Source organism: Rousettus aegyptiacus, unplaced genomic scaffold, assembly GCF_014176215.1.
Source record: "Rousettus aegyptiacus isolate mRouAeg1 unplaced genomic scaffold, mRouAeg1.p scaffold_m13_p_10, whole genome shotgun sequence".
NCBI lineage: Eukaryota > Metazoa > Chordata > Mammalia > Chiroptera > Pteropodidae > Rousettus > Rousettus aegyptiacus.
Window position 1 is genome coordinate 66796239 of NW_023416285.1, and position 24191 is coordinate 66820429.

The 24191-nt window shown below is 38.4% G+C and overlaps 1 protein-coding gene across 4 annotated transcripts in view; it reads left to right on the forward strand.

The window, feature by feature from the left end:
- TEC (tec protein tyrosine kinase) overlaps positions 1-24191 on the forward strand; it is a 120172-nt gene that overhangs the window by 70420 nt on the left and 25561 nt on the right. For all 4 annotated transcript variants that reach the window (XM_016128158.2, XM_016128156.2, XM_036227955.1 and 1 more), the window contains 4 exons: positions 14322-14426; positions 21004-21085; positions 21745-21873; positions 23577-23617. In XM_016128158.2, the coding sequence (XP_015983644.1) occupies positions 14322-14426; positions 21004-21085; positions 21745-21873; positions 23577-23617 (357 nt within the window). The remainder of the gene's footprint in view (positions 1-14321; positions 14427-21003; positions 21086-21744; positions 21874-23576; positions 23618-24191) is intronic.

Consider the following 24191-nt stretch of genomic DNA (forward strand, 5'->3'; position numbering starts at 1 on the left):
AAAGGAAGTGCTAATACAGTCATTTGCTGATTCAGTATTGGTTTCATACTGTAAGGCAACTAAAATAACAGCTTCAAAGACTAAAAATAGTACAGTCACATGAAGCATTAACTGTCTTTTTCAAAAACAGAATTGTAAGACCCATGAAATAAAAGTTAATTTTTTTTTTCTTCTGATTGAAGAGTGGCTATCCTCTTGTAATTTTAGGGAACTGATATTTGTCATGGTCCAAGGAAGAATCTCATTATATTATTTTATTTTATAAGACACAGTCAAATTTCACATCAACTCTCAGAAAGGTCTTTCCTGGAGTCTAGAAAGTAGGTGAGAGAGTCTTTCCTTAAAAAGAACTAGTAGCTTTTGTTTTATTTTTCCTAAGGACTAATACTATTTAACAAATAATAGTAATAGCTAAATATATGAAGCACTTAGCGTTTGTCAGCCTTGTTCTGAGAGCTTAACATGAATTGACTCTTTTAATTCCTACAACAAATGTAGAAAGTTGCAGTGCTATTATTCATCCCATTGTACAGCTAAAGAAACTGGAGCACAGGAAGGTTAAGTAAATTGTTCAAGAAGACACAGTGAGCAAGTTGCAGAGCTGGGATTCAAACCCAGGCAATCTGCCTTGAGTCTTTGCTCTTGAGCAATCCACTCTTGTTACAGTCTTGCTGGTTCTTAGTCTAACGAGATATGAAATATATAAAACAAAGTGAAGTCTTTCGTGCTTTTATTTTAAAAAGTTACCCTGTATTTCTTCCTTGAAAAACAATAGCACACCAAGTAACAGAGCCAGGCTCAGCTTTCTATTTTAACAGCCTGCATTCTTGCATGCCAAAATAAAATCATTTAAGGCCACGGTTCCTCATCACCTTGAAGATTAAGTACCACCCCTTAGCATAACATACAGAACCCTTCATAATCTGGTCCCATCCCGCCCTCCCAGTCTCCTCCCCTGCCTCTTGCACCTGTCCCTCTGAATGCATCTGTACACACCAGCACACTGCCATGCTCGTGATAACCAAACCACTTGTGCTTTTTTATAACTACATGCCTTTGCTTGTGCTGTTCTCATTGTAATACTCTTTTCTTATGTCTTTGCTGGGAAATCCCCTATTCATGATTCAAGTCTTAGTTCAAAGAGGTGCCTCCTTGGGGCAGCCTTTCTAAATTCTTTTTCTGAAAGAATTAACTGCTTCTTCTTTAGTATCCCACTGTGTTTTGTTCAATAATGAATGTTTCACACTGCCTTATGAGTCATCATCTCTTTCCAATCAGGTGAAAATTCCTGAGAACAAGAGCAGATGCTACATAAATGTTGACTGAAAGATCTGAAGCGTTGAGGAAGTACAGAGAGGGGAGCTAATAGAATGGTGTGAGGATATTTGAGCTCATTCCTGACTTTGTTTAGTATCCTATCTATGGAGTATATCACTTTTTTTGATGTGGGGACCTGAAATAAACTATTCAGTGTGAACTGCTTCCTTTCATAGGAATGGAAAGTTTACAAATTGTGAAGTTCACAATCACGATATCCATGAAACATGCAACAGTGAGACAGCAATCAATTTGGCAATCAAAACAGTGCATGAGTTAAAATAATTGCAATTATTCTAAACTACCTGATGTTTTAATAAATCTAGTTCAAGTTCCAACATTCTGCTGGGTTGTCTACACCAAATATGAATTGAGTTCTGTATGTTCGGGGTGCTGGTGGTGATGGCACCACGTGGGTGCCATGCCCATACCTGTGAATCATTCATTCTGCTGTAGGCATCAGGTGTCCAACAAGAGTCTCACAAATAATAACTGTATTTACGATGTGTAGAAGTTAGAAATAGTATAGGCTTTTTCTATTTTAGAGTGTGAGTGGGACCAAAATGTACTAAAAGTACAAAATGTATTAAATTGAACCATCTGAAATTGCTAATACTTGATCATTTTTTGACTTATAATAATGTCAATTTCTTGTATTTTGACTGACTATTACTTTAGTGAATTAGTGAGAAAAGCCACCTTTCTGTCTGAAACATGAAGGTTTCAGATATAGTCACTGGAGTTACTGCAGTAACTCCTACAATTCTTTGAAAGCCTTCCAGTGCCGATTACCATCAAGGTGGTGTGATGTACCTCTGTACCACCGGAAGAGAGGTGAGGGCATCAGGAAGAGGAAGGTTAAACAGATAACGCCCCACTACAGGTGCTGATGAGCTCACAGTGAGTTGCCCAGCTATTGGGCTGTGAGTATCTTGTATTATATGCACATTCTACAACTCGAATTAATTTTTACTAGAGTATCTAAGAGTTAAGTTCATTAGCAATAGGGAACTAGGGGAATGAATAGTTTAATTATGGCTCCTAGCTAGGATAGCCAGTGAAGAGTAGAGTGCTGCAGCCCGGATTATGTTCTTAATTTGTCCCTGGTCAATCTGTTTAACCTCAGTGCCTCATTTACTGAACTGTAAAATGCAGATGCTAAATAACTCATAACTTCAGCAAGGTTGGTATTCTGTAATTAGGCAGCACTGTGAGATTGATGCATGCAAGGGGCCGTGTAAACCTGAGCAGTTGTGTAAACAACAGGGATTGTTGTTTCCACTTGTGAATCCAGATTACACATTACCACAGGATGGCTAAAGCTTTATTACTGGCGATTAAGTAATGTGCCCACCCCTAGTTTTCACCACTTTATAATGAACCCTTTCTATATTCTCATAAAAAAACTTTTTAAGTAGAACCAACTACAGTTTTGATCAAGATTTACAAAAAAATGTGATGCGAAGAAGTATCTTTTTAGACTTTTATTATGAGAAGTTTCAAACCCAAGAGTAGTCAGAATAGTACAGTGGCCTCCATGCACCCAGCACCTAGCACATAACCCTGACTCGTATCCCCTCACCTTCATTATCTTGTAGCAAATCCCTCCCACTCTCATTATCTTACAGAAGTCACATCATTTCTTCCACAGATGCTCCAGTATCCATCTCTGAAAGACAAGGAGTCTCCATCTTAAGTAGAACCTAATGTTATCACCACACTCTAAAATGTATCAATAAAACATCCTCGATGTCATCAAGCATACCCAGTCAATGGAAGAAATTCCTTTAAAAATAATTTATTTGTAGAATGTTCCACTCAAAGGGTTGTGTTATAAAAGTTTTCTGTAAATTGATTACCTGTAACACAAAATGAATATTCTCATAGAAACCATTGTAAAAGCAGCGATTGGTATCAATTAGGCCCAGATCTTACTGGAGGAGGCCTTGATCTAAGACCGACATTTTCTTTTTTTTAAATTAAATTTATTGGGGTGACATTGGTTAATAATAAAATCATATAGGTTTCAAGCGCACAATTCAATAATACGTCATATGTGTATTGCATTGTGTGTTCACCGCCCAAAGTTAAATTTCCTTCTATTACCATATATTTGACCCCCTCTACCCCTGTCTCTCTCCTCCACTTCTCTCTGATAACCACTAAACTGTTGTCTGTGTCTATGAGTCTTTGCTTGTCTTGTCCTTTAGTGAAATCATATGGTTCTTAACTTTTTCTGACTTATTTGACTTAGCATGATTATCTCAAGATCCATTCATGTTGTAGCCAATGGCAGTATTTCATCTTTTCTTATGGCTAAGTAATATTTCGTTGCATCTGTGTACCGCATCTTCTTTAAGTAATCATTTATCAAAGGACACTTCTGTTGTTTCCATATCTTGGCCACCATGAATAATGTTGCTATGAACAATTGGGGTGCATGTACCTTCACGAAATAAATGTTTTCAAATTTTTGGGGTGGGTACCCAGAAGAGGGATTACCGGGTTGCATGGTAATTCTATTTTTAAGTTTTTGAGGAGCCTCTATACTGTTTTCCAAAGTAGCTCTAACAATTTTACATTCCCACCAGCAGGGTACGAAGTTTCCTTTTTCTCCATATCTTCTTCAACACTTGTTATTACATGTCTTGTCGATTATAGCCATTCTAACAGGTGTGAGATGGTATATTATTGTGGTTTTTATTTGCATTTCCCTAATGGCCGGTGAGAGCATCTTTTCATATGTCTGTTGGCCATTTGTATGTCTTGGGAGAAATGTCCGTTCAAATCTTCTGCCCATTTTTTAATTGGATTGTTTTTTTTATTGAGTTGTGTTTGTTCTTTGTATATTTTGGATGTTAGCCCCTAATAGTATTCACATTTTCTCTTTCTTGTCTGTGTTCTCATGTGAATCCTTCTCTTGAATCCACCACCTCACTCTCCCTTCTACCCTCCAAACCTAGGTCTTACTAGAAATAAAGAACTTTCCCATTTATCTCTATTAAAAAACAAAAAGGAGGGGATGTTGCCATCAGGGGCAGCAAGCAGTATAGGGAAGCTGCCAATATATGCAATTTTATATTAGAAATACATTTAGAAAACAAACTTCAGTGTGATCCCTTTAATGCTGGAGAGAGCTAGAGAAATATATGTGGTCCAATAGAAGCCTGTTTACAGACTAAGTTAATGCTCTGCTTTTGCAACATCCTAGCAAAGTTCAGTTCAATTTTAAATAAATCATCTTTCCAATTCATACTTGTATGCGTAAGTCTTTGCCTTCCACCAACATCAGATAAGTGAAGAGGGGTTATTTTTAGCGGAGGAACTGAGCTGTGTGGAGGTTAAGTTCCCAAGAGGCTTTGAGTGTCCCAGTTTTTCTGCCCACCCAGAAACCCAGTCCTGCCTGTAAGTCACAGGTCAGCCTCTAAAGGTGAGGCTCTGGGACAATGGTCACAGGAGCTTCCTACTCCCAGGACTGTCATTTTTTCTGCATTATTACTTCATCGATTCATTTGGCCATGGTGGGGATATTAGATGTGGGGGTAGGGATTGTGTCCCAACTTTCACTATATATGTAGGTTCATACCATTTGCAAAAGCCACTGTGTGTTTGTATTACTAGTTGCCACTGCCACCCACCATCTATCCCGGAAACTGCGTTTTCTGTCTTGTCCTGTTCACTGTCTGTAACTCACCCACCAAAAGCTCACAAACATTATCTCCTTCAAGTTCCTCTTGATAAAAGATGTGTTTGTATGATTCTAGTTATTTCCACTTTTATAAAGATATAAAGTCATTAAGAAAACCCTAAATACATGAAGAGAGCCTCAACACATACACACACACACACGCACACATGCTTGCTCTCTCTCTCTCTCTCTCTCTCTCTCTCTCTCTCTCTCTCTCTGTCTCTGTCTCTCATACTCAGATACACACAGGCACACAGAATTGTTAATACAGAAGCAAAATGCTGCTCACTAGTCAGTGTTAACCATAGAAACTTAAGAACTGAGATCTAGGTTAAAGTGACTTCCTTCTCTTTTGCTTAAGAAAAAGCAGAACTTTGTAGGGACATCCAATGATTGCCATCTCTGTGGTTGAGGAGAGGTCCCTTGACAGTAGTTATGAGTATTTCCGAGGATTGTAACATAACAGTTACTCTGTTCATTGGGTATTTACATGTGCAGCAGTGTGTGATGGTGGAACAGGGGGCTGAAGAAGCAGAGCCTTTAAGGTCCTGGTGATTCTTGCAATGCTTGTGCACATGTGGTCTGTTATGTCTGAAAGAGCAGTGGTGAAAATAAAACCTAGATGAAACTCTTTTTTGAAATGATTTTGTCAAGAAAAGTGGTGGCTGTGACTGAATGTGTGAGATTAGACCTGAGGAAGGCCTCCTCTCCACTTAGCTGATGCCCCTCTTGTCTTTTATGTCCCTGTTCATTCACTGTCTTTTTCAGCAGTCATTATGCGCCTGCCACACGCCAGGCCGTCGCATACCAGGTGCTGCTGTAGGTGCTGTTGTAGGGAGGCAGTGGGTCTGCCTTAATGGAACTTCCAGTTGGTGGCCTTTATCATGCCTGCCGCCAAGAAGGGGTGATGAGAAAGGAAGAAAGAGGAGGGTAGCATCAGGTACAAGTTTTGGGAGAAGATGTTCAATTTATTTTATTTCTTAATCAGAAATTCATTTAACACTGGATGAATCAAATGAATGGGTGAGTTCTTCCTAAATTGGAATAAATCCTAAAGGCAGACTCTTTATTTAAATGAGAGCTGATCGATTGCCTTCTTTGGGGCCATTATAAACTGAAGTTATCTTGCTTAATCTTTGTACCTACTTTTCTTTTTCTTCCTTTCTTTCTTTCTTTCTTCCTTTCTTTCTTTCTTTCTTTCTTTCTTTCTTTCTTTCTTTCTTTCTTTCTTTCTTTCTTTCTTTCTTTCTTTCTTTCTATGATTTAGAACACTAAATAATTAGGAGAGAACTTAATAGTTTCCAGGTGTTTCCAGATTTCAAAATCTCTGAGGGCAGGGGCTATATTTTTTTCAAATTTATTGAGATATGATCAATATATAATAAACTACATGTATTTAAGTTATATTATCCGATGAGTTTTGACATGTGTGTGAACCTGTAAAACCATTACTACAATAAAATAATGAACCACAACCTTAAAGTCTCCTCATGCTTCATTGTAATTCACACCTCTTGTTTCATTCCCACAGTCCTAAAATCATCACTGATCTGATTTTTGACACTGTAGGCTAGTTCATATTATCAGAATTTTATATGCAAACTTCTACAATATATGTACTCTTTTTAAACTACCTTCCTTCACCCAGCATATTATTTTGAAGTACCTCCATTTTGCTGTACCTGTATTTCATTTATTTTTATTACTGTGAAGAATTTCATTGTATGGGTGGATATATCACAATTTATTTACCCGTTGACAGACATTTGGGTTGTTTCTCATTTTTAGCTATTACCAACAAAGCTGCTGCGAATCATCCCATATAAGTCTTTGTGTGGTCAGATGCCTTCATTTCTCTTTGGTAATCCTCATTTCAATCCTCACATCTGTTGTGTTTAGTACAGTATCTAGCATATAGATGCTTAGAGAATGTTGTCCTAAGCAGCTGCCGAACTTTTCCTGCATGTCTATAGTAATTGATAGATGAGAATAAGTTACTTTTAAAATTAGCTGATAAAAATATTGTTTTGTTTCGAGAGAGGAATGACCACTCAGAAGAAAATAAATTTTAGCTTTCAATCAAGTAAAACAACAACAACAACAAAAGCTTCAGAAACCTTATAATAATCTATATGAGCACAATCTTATATGAAGATTATTCTGTGATTTCGGGAATGGAATTTTCTGCCTTTGGATTTTGTATATATAGAGATTTTTCAGCATCCTGTTTTTATTCTGGGTATTAATGTTAAAACTTTAATCTTAATGAAACCATGCTTATGTATTCAACTACTGGCTTCTTAATTTAAATGTGCCTTTTTTTTAAAAAAAACTTTAAAAGCTTTACAAAATGCAAAACACCTAAATCAGTAATTACTATTGTGAGTTAGTTAAAATGGAGGAAAAAATATTTTTGGATGCCAAGTTTTTGCTTTTGCTTTCTTTTATTTTTCACTAGAATTTAGTCCTTGGTAAAGAGGGGACATTTTATCATAGGATCACCAAGTTGGAAATGTCTTTATATTTTATTTGTTCTATTTCTCCTGATACCAGAAAGTCTACAAAATTATTCTTGTATTTACAAGAAAAATAGAGGATCACATATGTCCATCCTGAGGCTTTCATTGTTTCTCCTGGTTAATACTTCCTGCCACACTTGAGGCTCATTCTTTTAACTCTGTTCTGAGAGTGGAAATGGAAGAGCTACCCTTGTGTATAGAATAGGCTTTTTGACTCATTTGTGATTTTTAGTGTAGAATGTGTCATCTTTCTTTCTTTTTCAAGAATTGACTGGAAAGCTTTAGCGTTTTCGTATTGACTCATTGAACTTTCACTGTCATTTCTCTCTTTAACCTTAGGAACTATCTGGTTGTAAATTCTTTAAGGGAAGGAAACTTTGTTCTTTTCTAAATCTCCATCATGGTCCTTTGGTATCTTGCCAAGGAAGCTAGAATCAGTCTTTGATAAATGAAGGCTTAATGAAGGAATGGTCATGATGGCAATGAATGTTAGCAATAAGTTTAGTGCTGTCTGCTGAGGACTGCAAATTCTAGGAATTTTTTGTATGTCTTATTATATATAATATGTTTTTTTGTTTGGACGGTTCCTTATCACTAAACTATGCCATGTCAGCAACCATTTTGGGTTTGTATTCATAATCTATTTTAACTGTTGTGCCCTATTGAGAAACAACACAGGCCAAATAAACACTAAACAATTTAGTGGTACCAAAAGGGGGCCTAATGATAGGATGGCAGAGTGTGTACAAATAGAGGTTCTCTGAGGTTGGAACTGAAGGAAGGGTGTGAAAGAGGGTGTCAAATGGCACACAGCAGTACAAACAAGTGGTTACCAAAAGGACTAGCTTTGGGAGAGGGATTCAATGCCAACAAACATCCCATCTGTCACGTTCAAGTAATGTTAATTTAAATCTTATTTATTGCATAGTTTTGTTTATATTTAATTTGTAAACTTGTTTTGGTCTTAACAGTTGTTAAAAGCTATACGCATAAGAAATTTCTACTGAGTTTATGTTTGTACTTAGTTAACTACTATCAAGTATTTATGGCACTTAAGAATTCAGGTTTGGAATTAGAATTCAGATCTTGGTTTATTGTGTGACTTTTGGCAAGTTAATTATACTGTCTTGATTTTTTTCATCTATTAAATGGGGTGGCAAAATTTCTCATGTTATAATGCTGTGAAGATTTAGTGTGTTATCCATGTGAAAAGATTAATATAGTGCTTGGTTCATAATGAATGCTCTATAAGTATTAGATTTCAACATCAGATAATTTTCTTTTTTGTAATAAGAGTCCAAAAATATCCCAACTTGAGAGACCCGGAGTCATGTAAAAGCTTTAGCGTTCTTGAGAGATCTGGGTTCAATTCTGGCTTAGCCTCATAGCCAGTCTCATAACTGTTCTGCTGCTCAGTTTCTTAAAAACTCCCCAGTGTTGTGAGAACTAATTCATAGTAAAAATGCTGCCATTTAGGGAGTGACTTCCCTATGACAGACTCTGTACTCAGCACCTGTGTACGTTATCTTTCTTTCTGGTGAAAGCTTAGCAAAGTGAGCAGTGGTATCCTGTTCCTACAGACACAGGAACTGCAAGGAGACAGAGCTTGCCCTAGGTCATACGACTTCTGAGGGGCAAAGCAGAGGCTGGAATCAGGATCTGTCGTCTCAAAAGCTCATGCTCCTTCTCTGAGGTCCTGCTGCAATGCACAGGTGAATCATCCAGTAAGTTTGTCCCACAGCATGCAGCTGGGAGTAGGCAGGGTAGGGATAAAAGTTGTGATAGGGGAAAAGGGAGAGATCATTTGTCATATGGATGGAAATTCTGGAATGTCTTTCACTGGGCACACGAGGACTCAGGACGCCTAGGAAGACAGGTGTGGAAGGTGAACATGAAGGTGTCCTGGAGATAAACAGCAGACTTCTCAAATTCACCTGGGGCCAGCCCTGGATATTTGTGTACATTAAAAAATTTTTAATTTTGTTAATTTAAGATCAATATTGATCTTTTGAAAATACTGAGTATTCTGGAAAATAAAGGACAACAGTTTATCTTGTAAGAATTGCTAGGGGACAGGATCTCTCATGCCTACCTCTCATTTCTGCCATTCAGTTCATGTATGGTTTTAAGCATGTTGTATGTCCATGCTCAGTGTTAACTCTGGTTAATCATAGTGTGAAGCCCAGGTGTTACGAGACCAGATGTCAGGACAGCACATGGCTCTTTTGTTAATTCTCAGTGTTCCCTATGGTGAGTCTCTTAATATTTCCAAAAATTTTCTTCCTTGGCTCTGCCTAATTTTTAGGGTTGCCCTGAGGTGTGACTAGAATAAGGTACTACTATATATATTGTATATGTGTTGTGAAAAGCAGAATTCTCTTTATCTATAGTGAAAGTGGTAAGCATTTCTGAGTTTGAGCCCCATGTTTTCAACTCCTTCCAAGCATTTCCACCTAAGTTGTTCAATAGTCAGCTTAAACAACATTTCCTAACCTACCTTCTCAAACCCAATTCTCCTTTAGTATTCATTGTCACGGTTTTTGGTATCAGTGTCTACTGGTCACTCAAACTAAAAATCTCTGAGGCTCCCCAACTCCTTCTTCTTTCTTAATCCTCACATCTTATTGGTCACAAAGTTAGGTGGACTCTACCTCCTAATACTTCATCATCCTTGCTTTTCTCCTCTAGTGCCGTTGACTGGATTCACAGTTTCATCATCCCTCACCTGAACTCTTGCAGGAGTCTCCTAGCTAGCCCTTTGTCCCCACCCATTTGTCAAACTGCCATAAATAATTATCTTTTTAAAAAATAAACCTCAGCCCAGCACTCCTTCCTCCCTCTTCCCCTCCACACACTTAAAACCACTAAGGGCAAATCCAAACTCCTAGGTCTGACACATGAGCATTTTTCTATTTGATCTCAAATAACCTTTGGGGGGCAGGTCCAACACGCCAAGAAAGGAAAGGGAAGGAGAGAAAAGAACCAAGAAAAGAAAGAAAGAAAGAACGGAAAGAAGAAGAGAGAAGAAAAGAGGACGGAGGAGGAGGAGGGGAGGAGGCGAAGAACCCGAAGAAAGGAGAAGGCAAGAGAGAGAGCGAGGAGTGGGGGGCAAGACTGACAGAAGAACGGAGGAGTCGAGGTGGTGGAACGTAAGCCTGCAGTCGACCCCTCCTATTGCTCCTCTCTCGCATCCTCTCTTCTTCTTCTTCTTCTCTCTCTCTCTCTCTCTCTCTCTCTCTCTCTCTCTCTCTCTCTCTCTCTCTCTCTCTCCTTTCTTTCTCTCTCTCTCTCTGCCTGGAACTCTTCTTCACTTTCTCTACAGGAAACACCTACTTATTCTTTAAAAATTGTATCAGAATATCACTTCCTCCATGAAACTTCTCCAGTTTCTCTTGGCTCAATCACTGCCCCACTCCACAGCATACCATGTGTTTGCTGACTTCATCATTTTTTTTTTTATTATTATAAATCATTCCCCTCCTCCTCTTTCATCCACCATAGCATTGTGAACTCCTCTTTAGGAGACCCCCAAATTCCTTCCAGAACCTTGAAGCTACTGTGCTTGGTATGGTGTCTCATCAGTGTTTTCTGGTGGAATAAATAAAATAATGAATGAGCAACTTAAATTTGAACTTTTATCTTCAAACTTCATAGCAAGATATTTGGATTAATAAACCCAAATATTAGTATAGTACATGAATGGAATATATATCATAGTACATGAATTTAGGGTTATAGATCAAGCCATCCTAAATTTTCCCGTATAGATTGACCTGCATCTAACAGCTGCTTTTAGTAGTTGGGGCAGGTGGCGGGTGGAGATGGGTATCTTGGAAGCAGACCCTACATAGCCTTCTGTGTGAGGGCTAAGAGAGCTGGCAAGTGATGCCTGACCCCAGAGCAATGTCTGGAACAAGTCCATGATGTCAACAGTGATTTTCTCCAGGATTGAGGGTTTAAGGGTCATTTGATTCTCTTTTGCTGTTAGTATTTTCTGAAGGTTCTATAATTAATATGTATGACTTATTAATAGGAGGATGCTGCTCTGGCAATTTCTTCTGCCAATTAATTGGCACAGGCCCCAGGAAGAGAGTGGTTGGCCTTGTATGACCAGAGCCTTTAGCACCATGCTGCAGGTTCTTCACGAGCTGACCCCTGCTCATCTTTCTATCCTGCCTCTGTGCTCCAGCAACACTAACGATCTCCTTGCTACTTATTTATTTTATATAGCAAACACATAGATATCATACTATAGGCCAAGACACTCTTCTAAGCACTTTGCAAATACTAAATCATTTAATTCTGACAGCTATGTAATAGTATCTATAAAGTAGATACTGATATTATTTCCATTTTAGATGAGGCAGCTGAGGTCATTCTGGAATGTTTTTTTTTTTCACATTGCTGTTCATTTTGTTGTTTAAGCCTCAGTTCCATCATGTTCTTTTAGTATCTTTTTTTAATATACAGTACTTACTACATCCTATGATAAATACTGTTTGTTTCTTCCATAGGTAAACTCGGGAAAGTTACTTAATTTTAGTTTCTTCCTCTGTAACATGTGTCTAATAATGCTTACCCCAAAGAGTGGCTGTGAGGATAAAATGGCAGAATATTTGGACTCTAGGCTTAGAACATGAGCTTCCCCTGTCTTGAGTTTGTGTATTCCTTGACACAGTGGCTGACACAGGACAGTTGTTATCCTGTGGGAAACCGAGGGGAAGGGAGAGCAGGAAAAGGAGGATTACCCAAAGTCAAGGCCACTAGCGGGGAAGAGAATTTTGGCACTCATAAAGTGCCTCATGAAGGTTTGAGCAGATGACAACCGAGCAAAGACTGTTGGGTTTGGTCATTGGTGTTATTTTTTGAGAATGACATTAGCAGGCTGTGGTGACGTGGGAGGCCGATTTCAAGTGGTTAGAAAGGAGTGGGTGGGAAGGAAATGAAAGGCTGAGGGTGTAATCACGTTCTCTTTCAGGAAGGAAAGAGAAGAGTTAGGGCAGTAGCAGGGCTAGAAAAAGTGTTCATGGTGTGGATGGGGGGGCCTGGATGTGGCCGTAGGCAGGAAAAGTAAATGACTTTGAAGAGCATGACTGGGGAGAATGTCCCTCTCCCTATGCTGGCTAAAGTTCAGTCCATAATCAGAATCCTTGTTGCTTCCTCGGGAACATGACTCCATTAATTCTGTCACCTGTTTGTAGCTGGGGTTTAGTTGGCTTTGGGGTCAGTTGGGGGTTCTGGGGTGATATTTAACTTGCCTGAGCTGCAGTTTCCTCTTAAAATGAGGGGAATTTTGTGAACACAAAATGAAATGAAATCTGTTAAGTGCCAACTGCAGTATCTTAACTTGTGTCTTCTCTACAAGGAGTGTCAGCTGGGACAAAGGGAATGGAAGGGTTTGTAGTTCTGATGAGACTGGTGGTTTCCATGGAGGCTACTAGGTTCACTCCACTAGAAATACACAAAAGAACTGAGTTGCTGCAGTGAAGGCCTGGCTAAGAGTAGAGAAGGCAGGATTGTTTTGTGACCTTCTGCGGCCAGGCATGTAGGAATAGTTAAAGGTGTAGATAGAACGGAGGCTGATAAAAATGTCAAGGGATAAGTGGGATTCCTGTGTGCGTGTGTGTGTGCGTGTGCGTGTGCGTGTGTGTGTGTTTTGGGGAAAGAGAGGGAGGGAGGAAGGGAGGGAGAGAAGAGAAAGAGAGGAGAGGGCAAGGGAGAGGAGGGATAGAGATGAGAGGAGAGATACAGTGGCGAAATGACCTTCAGATTAGTCTAGTCATTTGGGAGCTGATGGCCCCGGAGAGTTGGCAGGTCTGAAAGTCTTTTGGTGACAGCGAAGATGCAGAGCGGATTTCTGGGAGCAGGGTAGGGGGCCCCAGATTGTAGCTAGAGGGGAATTTCAAAGTATTAGATGAAATAAATTTGAATGACCAGGGCTAGGGGATGGCTGGTTCGCCCTAAACGCAATAGTGTTCTACATTTCTCTACTTTTTCTTCTATTCTTTATCATGTGAATATCTACCCCCTCCCCCTGCCAGTAACTGTTTGTGTGGAATGTATCAGTTAATGTTACTCGTAAACATTTTTATTTCTTTATTGTATTTGAAATATTTTTAATGAATACAATTTATCAAGTTATTTTTGCACATACTGCTTTGTGTTCTTTTGGACTTTTTCCTGGGATAAATTCTCAAATGTGAGATTACTGTGCCCAAAAGTGCGACTGCTATGGGGGGAGTGTGTCTTGATATGTTATTATTTGCTGCAGGGAGCTTTGCAGTGAATAGGGAGGGTGGGCAACAGGGAAGAAAGTAAAACATTCAGTGATAAATTCTGAGTAGAGGCTTCATGTAACATACTGAAGCCACCTCACAGCCTCCTGAGCTCTGCGTGCTGAAAATTACTGGTTGGAGTTTGAGATCGAGTGCATACAGTTTTGCCTGGTTTGGTCTTTGATGCTATCTTTTGTGGGGCTGTCATCAAGAAATCTAAGTTAAGGTGTGTGTCTAAGAGGGGAAGGCCGCAATAAGAGGGAGTTTAATTTTCTGTTCTAGACCTTTTGGGAGAGGGGCAAGGGCAGAACCACTTCATCTTTAGAAATTAAAGAACTTAGTTATCTTGATTACAGTCCTCACAGTGTTAGTGTTTTGAACAATTTTAATAATAATTGTTCACGATTTAGATAATTATTAAGGAAATTGTGATATTTTGAGTCAAATGTTAACAAATATTATTAATAATATTTTTCATATATCTTATTATTGTAAAAGTTCTCTTTATTTTTCTTTTAACAGAAAAAATACAGAAAAGGATTTATTGATGTTTCAAAAATCAAGTGTGTAGAAATAGTGAAGAATGACGATGGTGTCATCCCCTGTCAAAACAAATTTCCATTTCAGGTGAGCTGACATGTTTCTGTGGCAGTGTAATTCTGGGCTTTTAGTCATGCTTATATTTGATATTACAGTTTCCTGTCATTTCTTTTGTGGTCGATTCAAAAAATATTTTCAGCTTTATTGAGATATTATTTACACATAGGAATTGTTTATATTTAAGGTGTAAAAACTTGATGTTTTGATATATGTATAAATTGTGAAGTGATCACCATAGTCAAACCAATTAACATATCCATCCCTAAACATAGTTGCCATTTTCTTTCTTTTTTGAGGTGAGAACACTTAAGGTCTACCTTCTTCCCAAGTTTCAAGGATACAATGCAGTATTCTTAACTGTAGTCACCATGCTGCACATTAGATCTCCAGAACTTATTTGTCTTGCGTAACTTAAACTTTCTACCCTGACCAACACCTCCCATTTCCCTTACCCTCTAGCCCCTGGCAGAACACCGTTCCACTCTCTGCTTTTATGAATTTGACTAGTTTAGATTCCACATGTAAGTGAGATCATTCAGTATTTATCTTTCTGTGTCTGGCTCATTTCACTTTGCATAATATCCTCCAGGTTCATTCGTGTTGTGAGATAACAGGATTTCCTTCTTTTTTAAAGCTGAAAAAAATTCCATTGTATATAGACACATTTTTTTTATCCATTCATCTGTAAACAGACATTTAGGTTCTTTTTATATCTTAGCTATTGCAAATAATGCTGCAGTGAACATGGGAATGCAGGTATCTCTTTAAGATGCACATTTAATTTCCTTTGGATATATATCTGAAATTGAATTATTGAATCATATAGTAGTTGATTTTTAGCTTAATTTGTACTTTAATTGTAATTGCTTTTCTTCATGAACTGTTTCAATCTTGGTCGAAACATTGCTTATTTTTGTTTTTGGTCTGTTATATTCTACAAATATCCTGAGTTTCTAAACCCCAGACCTAATTAGCTGCTATTCAGATTTATCACAGACAAGATAGGAGAAGGATTGGGGACTGAGACTGAATAAAGTAAGATAAGGTGTTCTCTGTGAATCTGAGAAGATGAGAAGGGGCAGGAGTGAGCTACTGGAACAGAAATGAGATTAAAAGTCTGCTTGCGATGCAAAATATATAACATTAGCATTATATATAAAGTTGTACCTTTTAAAAAGGTTATGTGATTTCATGTTTTCTCTCACAATGAACCTATTATAGAAGGGAAGTAAATATACTATTCTCATTTCCGACTGAAGAAATTGAGGCTCACAGATGTTAAATGACTTGTCCAAGGTAATTTTGCGAATTAAAAAACTCCCTAGAACATAGACTCATATTTTGTCACTCCCAAGGAGGATTGGTACGGCATCCTGAGCCACTGTACATCCGTGCAGGATCATGGGGCACACATGCCTTGGGAGTCGGGAGTGCAGAGGTGGATCCTGGCATTTCAGACCTTGTAGCAGACAGCACAGGACCGACCTCTCTCCAGTACCTAACCACTCCCCTCTCTGGTTGAGGATGTTTTTATGCTTTCCTTTGAATAATGAATATCTCCATTGAAAGTCATCTTTTATCCATGGCTCTGGTCTGTGTACTAAGGGGAAAGCTGCAAAAATCTTTTCAACATAGCATCACACTGGAGACTTTGGTTGCTTTTAATTGCTGCTATGAAGTTATCAATTTCATGTCAAGTAAACATTTACCGGTTTGGAAGATTAAGATGACCTGAAAGTAGAAGCTTTAAAACTGCATCTGGATTATTTTCATTATGGTGGCAACAACACAATGGGGAAGAAGGACAACGTCTAATTTTCCTTTTCCCAATTCCTCATTTTATATCTGCCATTTCTTTGTATGACGAACAGGGACATTAAGGTGTTTAACAAGTCAGCTCTGAGGCCAAACTGTCTGATTTGCCACTGACAGGCTCTCTGACCTTGTGCAAGTCACTTAACTGCTGTTCTGAAAAATGAGAATAATAATAATAATAGTACTCACTTACTAGGAATGTTGTGAGGATTAACTAAGGTGATATATAAATAGCTTAGATACACAGTAAGAGCAAGATAAGTGTTAGTTGCTATAATTATTGTTATTTTGCTTCTCTTACCACTGCTATTAACACTATACCTACCACCCAGATCTAGAAGTAAGCCCAACTTAAATCTTCTCGATTAAGCATGTTAAGTGCGTATATAATGGTGTGTGGGTGTGTGTGCGTGCGTGCGTGCATGCGCGCGCGCGCGCGCGTGTGTGTGTGTGTGTGAGAGAGAGAGAGAGAGAGAGAGAGAGAGAGAGAGAGAGACTGACTTCATTTCAAGTTTAGTGAAGGACTACTCCTACCACACTTCTGATGGCTTTTAGACATTTGTGGGGTGGCAGGTCATTGTAGGGAGCTATAGTTCTCTTGATTCTAGACCCAGAGTTAGGATTTTTATTGTCCAAGAGAAAGAAATCGACTTTATAAGCTTTGGGCTGGTTTTCAGAATGAGAAAAATACAGGAATAGAAAACATTCCATTCCTGAACCATTTTTGACTGTTGAAGTGAATAACCATAAGAAAAGTTCAAAAACAACCTTAAAAATTAAGAAGAGGTAAACTTGAGCTTTAACTATGTAATTTAAATGTGCAATATTTGAAAGGTGCAAAATGTCCTTTCTTACTATAACTCAAGAAAGTATAGATACTAGTTTCACATCTTCACAGTGAAAGTTTGTATCACGTTTAGATGCAAGGCCAAAAAAAAAAAAAAAAGGAAAAGAAAAGAAAAAAAAAGAAAAGAAAAGTAAGAAGTAGACATTTTCAAAAGATACCAAGAGACAAAAGGAGGTTGCTTCCTCTCGCAGTGTATCTTAGCCCTAGGAAGGAAGAGAAAATAGGAGGAGCCAGCTGCTTTCTTAGTTGAGTTTTCTGATTGTGACTTGGGGTTCCCCAGGACGTGGTATTAATTTCCTGGGTTTTGAACCCAGATCTGTCTGTTTGTGTAGCATCTCTGCTATTTCTCCTCCAGCACATTGTCAGTAAAAATCTCTTGAAAAAATGAATGAGTGAATGAAGATATAAATAGGAGGGAGGGTAACTCATAGGTCAGTAGTGTTACTAAGGGAGAGTATATTTCCTCCTTGTTGGAATAGCTTCTGTGCCTCAAGGTCTGCAAAGAACTTCCCTCCCCTGACGACCTTTGCTGTGATAGGATGACTCACCAGAAGATGTGAAGCACATGAGAAGCGTGACTGCCTGCATTCACTCTGTCGCAGTCAGCTGTCCATGTGGATGACACAGAAGGGGGCCTACAAGTGTGCTCCAGGGTTTGTTGAGGGAAGGATACTGGACTCCAGAAAGCTCACCCACCAGCCTGCTTGAGAAGCCAAAATTAGATGTTTATTCTTTGGGTTGAGAGTGCTATTTTTTAAAAATTTTAATAGAAATATGAATGTTCCAAGTTAGCTAGATAATATACCTAGTCTTATCAGAATTCTGTGTTTGGATAGCTACTCTTTAACAGACTTTAACAAAGTTACAAACTCACAGTACTGACCTCAGGCGAGTTTTGAGAAGTGAGACTGGAGCCCGAAAAGGCAGATTCTAGTAGGGAAACAGTCAGGGGGCAGCATAAAGGTATTTGGGGGACACATGAATAAGAAGAGCCTTTGCGGGTCAAACAGATCCAACTCAGGTGTCTTAACCTCACTCATTTTGGTTTTCTCCTCTGGAAAATGAGGATCATGATGCTAACAGAGACATGGGCTGCTATATGGAATAAATGAGGCCTTGTATGTAAAGTGCCTAGCCTAATGTAAAGACTCAGTAAATTACTGTGATAAATTATTACAATACACTCAGATTTCTGGAAGGTTCGAAGCCCTGGCAGTACATTCCAGATAGCCCTGTGTCAAATCAGAGTGACCATTTCGTGGTTCATTTTAACTTAATTCTTCCATATAGAGTTGTTTGCATGAACAAACCTGGTTAAGGTATTGATAGTTTAACACTCAGTTCCAGTGTGTGTGTGTGTGTGTGTGTGTGTGTGTGTTAACACATCACCAATAAATTATCTGACACTAGCTAGGTGTCCTACAATTCATCTTAATTCTAACACTATCTAACTGGAGATAGCATCAGATTCCGTATGATAAGAGCTCAGTCCCACAAGACTGTCCCCACTTCAGATGCCAATGCAAGTCCAGTTGTCACCTGTGCTTCTGACTTACTGGCTGTCGATAGGAGGTTCCCACAATCTCTTCCTTGGGTTCAAATAATTTGCTAGAGAGGCTCACAGAACTCAGAGAAACATTTTACTTAATAGACCACTGGTTTATTATAAAAGGATGTGTTATTGAACAGAAAGAGTTTGTCTACCTGGCGCTAGTGGAGCCAGATACTTAGTGCTGAGAATTGCAGTGGAGAAATGTTCAGTATTTCATTGATTGGAACCACCCAGGAGCACAGGAAGCTAATGCTCAAAAGGCCCAAATGTCCGATGATGTGTAAGGTTACAGATTATATAGGGCAAAATCACAAGACACCGTGGGTTAGGGGATTCAAGGTTTTGCTGGGAGGTGATTGATCGGAGGTGGGGTTAAAAGTAGTAAATCATTTCTTCAGGTCTTAAGGACAGTCTGAAGTCTGTTCTGGTATCCCTCTGCCTGGTTTCGTGGGGGAAGTAACCAGGGTTCCTAAGTAAACTTAGGGCTCAGGAGCTGAAACATACCTTAGGTCAGGATGTTGTCTGTAGCCTGCCTGAGGTCCGGGCTCTGTGGCGTTAGTCAGGTCTGGGCCACTGTCTTCTGTCATCTCAGGAGTTGCTGATTATCTGAGGAGAAAGGCTGGGTCCCTGGGGAGGGGTGGGGGTTATGATTTCTAGACCTAGGATTTAAAACTAAATGTAATCTAAGTCATAAAGACCCTCAATTTCAGATATAACTCATGAAGAGATGCATAGAGGGAGGTACGGGGGTGGGAGGGAGGATGGGAGGAAGGGCGTGGCCGTGCCCTGCCCTCTCCTGTGGAGCCTCTCGCTCCAAATCTCCACATGTTCACTAACCTTGAAGCTCTCTGAACCTTCTCCTCTCAGGGTTTTTATGGAGGCTTCGTTACATAGGCACGACTGATGATGTCATTGGCCATTGGTGATCGAACTCAATTTCTAGTCCCTCTTCCCTCCCCAGAGGTGGGAGGATGGTGGGAGGGGGCGGGGACTGGAAGTTCCAACCCACTAATAATGTGGTTGGCTCTACTGGCAACCAGGGCTCATCCTTAGGTACTTTCCGAATGTCACCTCATTAGCACAACAAAAACACCTTTGTCACTCGCAGCATGGGATACTCCAAGGATTTAAGGAGTTTCCTAACCAGGAAACAGGATGAAGACCAAAGAAATATTGTTGTAAATCACAGCAATACAGGTGTGAAAATGATAGGCCAAATGAGGCTACATACATTCCTACATCTCTCTTAGCACTTTATCTTTGCCTCTCTATCATGTCTCACTTTCTGTTTTGTTATATTTCTAAATGTGTCTTGGAAATAGGCTTCATGTTTGATATATTTTTATATAGTCGCAGAAAAATGCGAGTTGGATTAATTAATCACCGAATGAAATGTAACATTTTTTCTATGGTGTTCTTGTTGCTCCTAGACCGCATTTATTTGATTAAAATGAATGGGAAGAAATTATCTATGGAATATGGTCAGAAATAGCCATTTATCAGTGAAAGAGCTAGTTGTGTTCAATCCAGAGTTGACGTGGCAAAAGATTTCTAGTCATATTTTTCTTTTTAGACAATCAAAGCATTTCTGCCTTGTGACAGACCAAAGATAGAGTTCTTGAGTAAGTTTCCCAAGTTTGATTTTAGCAGTAGTACCAAAAATGAGAATAATAAGACTGTTTAATTGCTTGCCAAGAGTTACCTCTAAAAGAGGAACCATGGTTAAAAGTGTGGGCTCTGGAATCAGGATCATGACTTTCCGGATTGCCAGCCAAACAATGGTGGACAGTTTGGGGGCACCTCAGAGGGCACCATTTGCAGTGCTATGTGAATGGTGCCTCCTGGAGTTCTACAGGAGTGGAGGGTCTGCCCTTGGTCTCCTCTATAAAATGCTAATACCTTGGTGGTGGGAGTCATTAAGTGAATGTTTGTAAGCACATAGCATGGAGTAGGATAGTCAGGGCTTAAAAGCTTTGGCAATTGTTTATAGTGGCAAAAGGAAGGTATAGGAATGAAGCTGAAAGAATAGTCCATTTATCTAAAATGTTATTCAAAAAAATACTAGATTAGAATAATCCCTGTCATGCCAAGTTTACCTAAGGAATTTTAGTTAATTAGGTTACAAGAAATAACCGGATTAGTGAAGCATCCCAGCCTCTGTGTATTTTTTTCTTCCATAAAACACAGTGCTTTGCAAAATGTATAACCTACTCGATGTAGATATGAAGAAATGGATGTGATTTTGTGAGACAGGAATCTACATTCTTTGAATCTGAAGTAATTGACTTTAATTCAGTCATTTCAGAACCATTTGTTGGTGTCTGTGGTATGAGGGCTGTGCCAGAAAGAAGTACTATTTCTCACCGGTTCCATCTTATGTTTTATTTTAGGTTGTTCACGATGCTAACACACTTTACATTTTTGCACCTAGTGCACAAAGCAGGGACCAGTGGGTGAAGAAGTTAAAAGAAGGTAAAACTCCTATAATGAAATATTAACCTGTACATAATTTAGGGCATAACGTTGCTATTAAAACAGATAATATATCACACATTTATAATCTTTTAATCTACAATAAGTGTTTCTCCAAGAACAGTCTGCTACTCTAAGCGATATATATTGAAGATAACTTATTTTTTTATAATCTGATTCCTTTTAGTGACATTTACATAGTTTCTAAGAAAAGCATGCTATCATTTAATGCATAACACATTTGAAGACGATAAAGCATTGGGCTTTTATCATAACGGGATTTAGTACTTTCTAAGAAATTGCCTATGTAGTCAACATTCAATGTGGACGAATTGACTTGTGCCTACAAAGTTTAGATGGGTGATTTGTCCTGTACAGTCCTCATTGCTGCTTCTGCAGAACGAACTGGTGGTGGGCTGACATTTGCGTTTATCCATCACAGTGTCGCAGAGATTACTTCTGCTAACAAGGGTGCTTCACCATAATAAGAAGGTGAAAGAGAAGCACATGAATTTTCCGAATGCTGGGTTGTATGATATTATGAAGGTGTTCTCATAATAAATACGGTATCTGAGAAATAAAGAATAATTGACAGTGTTACTAAACATTCTGTTATCTCTTTTATTTCACTGCTCATGTAATGTGTCTGTGAATTACAGAAATCAAGAACAACAATAATATTATGATTAAATATCATCCTAAATTTTGGGCAGATGGAAGTTATAAGTGTTGCCGACAAACTGAAAAACTGGCACCTGGATGTGAAAAATATAATCTTTTTGAGAGTAGTAAGTATTTGTTTTATTCTGTAATTATATTGTGCTCAGGATGTACATATTTTTGGTAAAGTGAGATGATTTGGATTTCAATGTTGGTTAAGTATGGCCTTCACACTTTCTAGCACAGTGTAAATATTGGGCAGGTGTATTTCGTAAGAATAATTATATTTCGTTAGCAGTGGGACAATCTCATTTAATCAAAAGGTCTAATCGATTTTAGGGACCTTTTATCACAATGTGGAAGCTTGATAAAAATGACTATTAAGAGTGTGAGCCTGATATGGTACCATCGGTAGTTTTTTTACATTTTTTCAACTGTTTTGAGGTGTAAAGGACAAATAAAATCTTAAGATATTTAATGATTTAATGATATACTCATGCATCATGAAAATGTTCTCCCACTGAGTTAACATGTCCATCATCTCACATGTGTGTAAACATTTAAGTTGTACTCTCAGTAAATTTTATTTATACACTCTAGTGGTATACATTGTTATACATTGTTATACAATGTTATACATTGGATCCTCAGACCTTATGCATATTATAAATGGAAGTTTGTACTCTTTGACCAACATCCCTATTTCTCCGACTCCCCCACTCCCTAGCCCCTGGTAACTACTTTTCTACACTCTGTGTCTATGAGTTTTACTTAAAAAGAAAAACATTTTCTTTTTAAGATTCCACATATAAATGATACCATATGGCATCTTTCTCTGTCTGGCTTATTTCACTTAGCATAAAGCCCTCCAGGTTCACCCACATTGTCTCAAATGGCAGGGATTCCTTCTTTTTTAAAAGATTGAATAACATTCTGTTGTGTATGTATGCCACATTTTCTTTACCCATTTACATGTTGATGGACAGTTAGGTTATTTCCATACCTTGGCTACAATGAATAATGCTACAGTGTACGCAGGAGTGCAGGTGTCTCTTTGAGGTACTGATTTCATTTCCTTTGTTCGTCCATCCAGAGGTGGGATTGCTGGGTTATAAGGTAGTTCTATTCTTAGTTTTTTGAGGCACCTTCTATTGCTTTCTATAGTGGCTTTCTATTCCCATCAACAGCATTCAAGGGTTTTCTTTTCTCCACATCCTCACCAGCATTTCTTATCTCTTGAGATTTTGATAACAGCCATCCTGATAGGTGTGAGGTGGTATCTCATTGTGGTTTTGATTTTCATTTCCCTAATGATTAGTGATATTGAGCACATTTTTATGTACCTGTTGGCCATTTGTATGTTTTCTTTGCAAAGATATCTCTTCAGGTCTTTTGCCCATTTTTAATTGTTATTTTTTAAATTTATTTTTTGCTATTGAGTTGTCTGAGTTCCTTGTATGTTATGGATATTAACCCCTTATCAGATATGTGGTTTGGAAATATTTTATCCCATTCCACAAGTTGCCATTTCATTTTATTGGTGGTTTCCTTTGCTGAGCAGAAGCTTTTTAGTTTGATGTAGTACCACTTGTTTATAAAAATAAGACATGGCTCCAATCCCTATGGAATTTACGGTATGTTCAGAAAAGCAGAAATACAAACCAGCTTCAATAGCATTTTAAAATTCTGTTCTAAATAGTGATACAAGCAACACACATTAGAATGAGAGACTCAGAGTAGATTTCTTGTTGATGTGTTCATTTTCATTTTTCCTTAAGAATATTGATCATTGGTAGATGTCATTTTGACCTATTTTTATTGTCATCTACAGGTATAAGAAAAGCACTACCTCCAGCACCAGAAACAAAGAAGGTAGGTGGCCTTTAACTTTTGGAAGCACTTTTGGATTATTGAGAATGTTTTTATTCATTCATGTGATGCTATTTGCCTCCCACCCCCATCATATCAGAAACAGATATGCTATAGTTTACTTGATATTTTCTTGGTGTCAAATGATATTAATTGTATCAGATATTATCACTGGGGGCCATATTTTATAATTTGGAATTTTGATTTCAAGAATTGTGTAAGAGATGTGGAACTTTAAAGGAATATTTTAGTATTTTAAAATCACGGAATTATAACAAAGGCGTGACTTCACGGATTTAATGATATGCCTTCGAAAAGTAGTGTATGGTGGAAAACACATGTATTTTCAACCCAGACAGGACCTGATCCAATGTGAATCTGATACAACTGACTTTGATTGGGTTACTTAAACCACTCTTTCCTCAGTTGTAAATTGGGAATTATGTTCTCTACTTCGTGGGATCGGTATTAAGAATAAATGAGAAAGAGCGTGTTAGGTACGAAGTGTGTGCCTTGCACACAGTAAGCACAAAGAAGTGTAGATTCCTTTGAGTGAGGGAGACCTGATAAAAGTTTC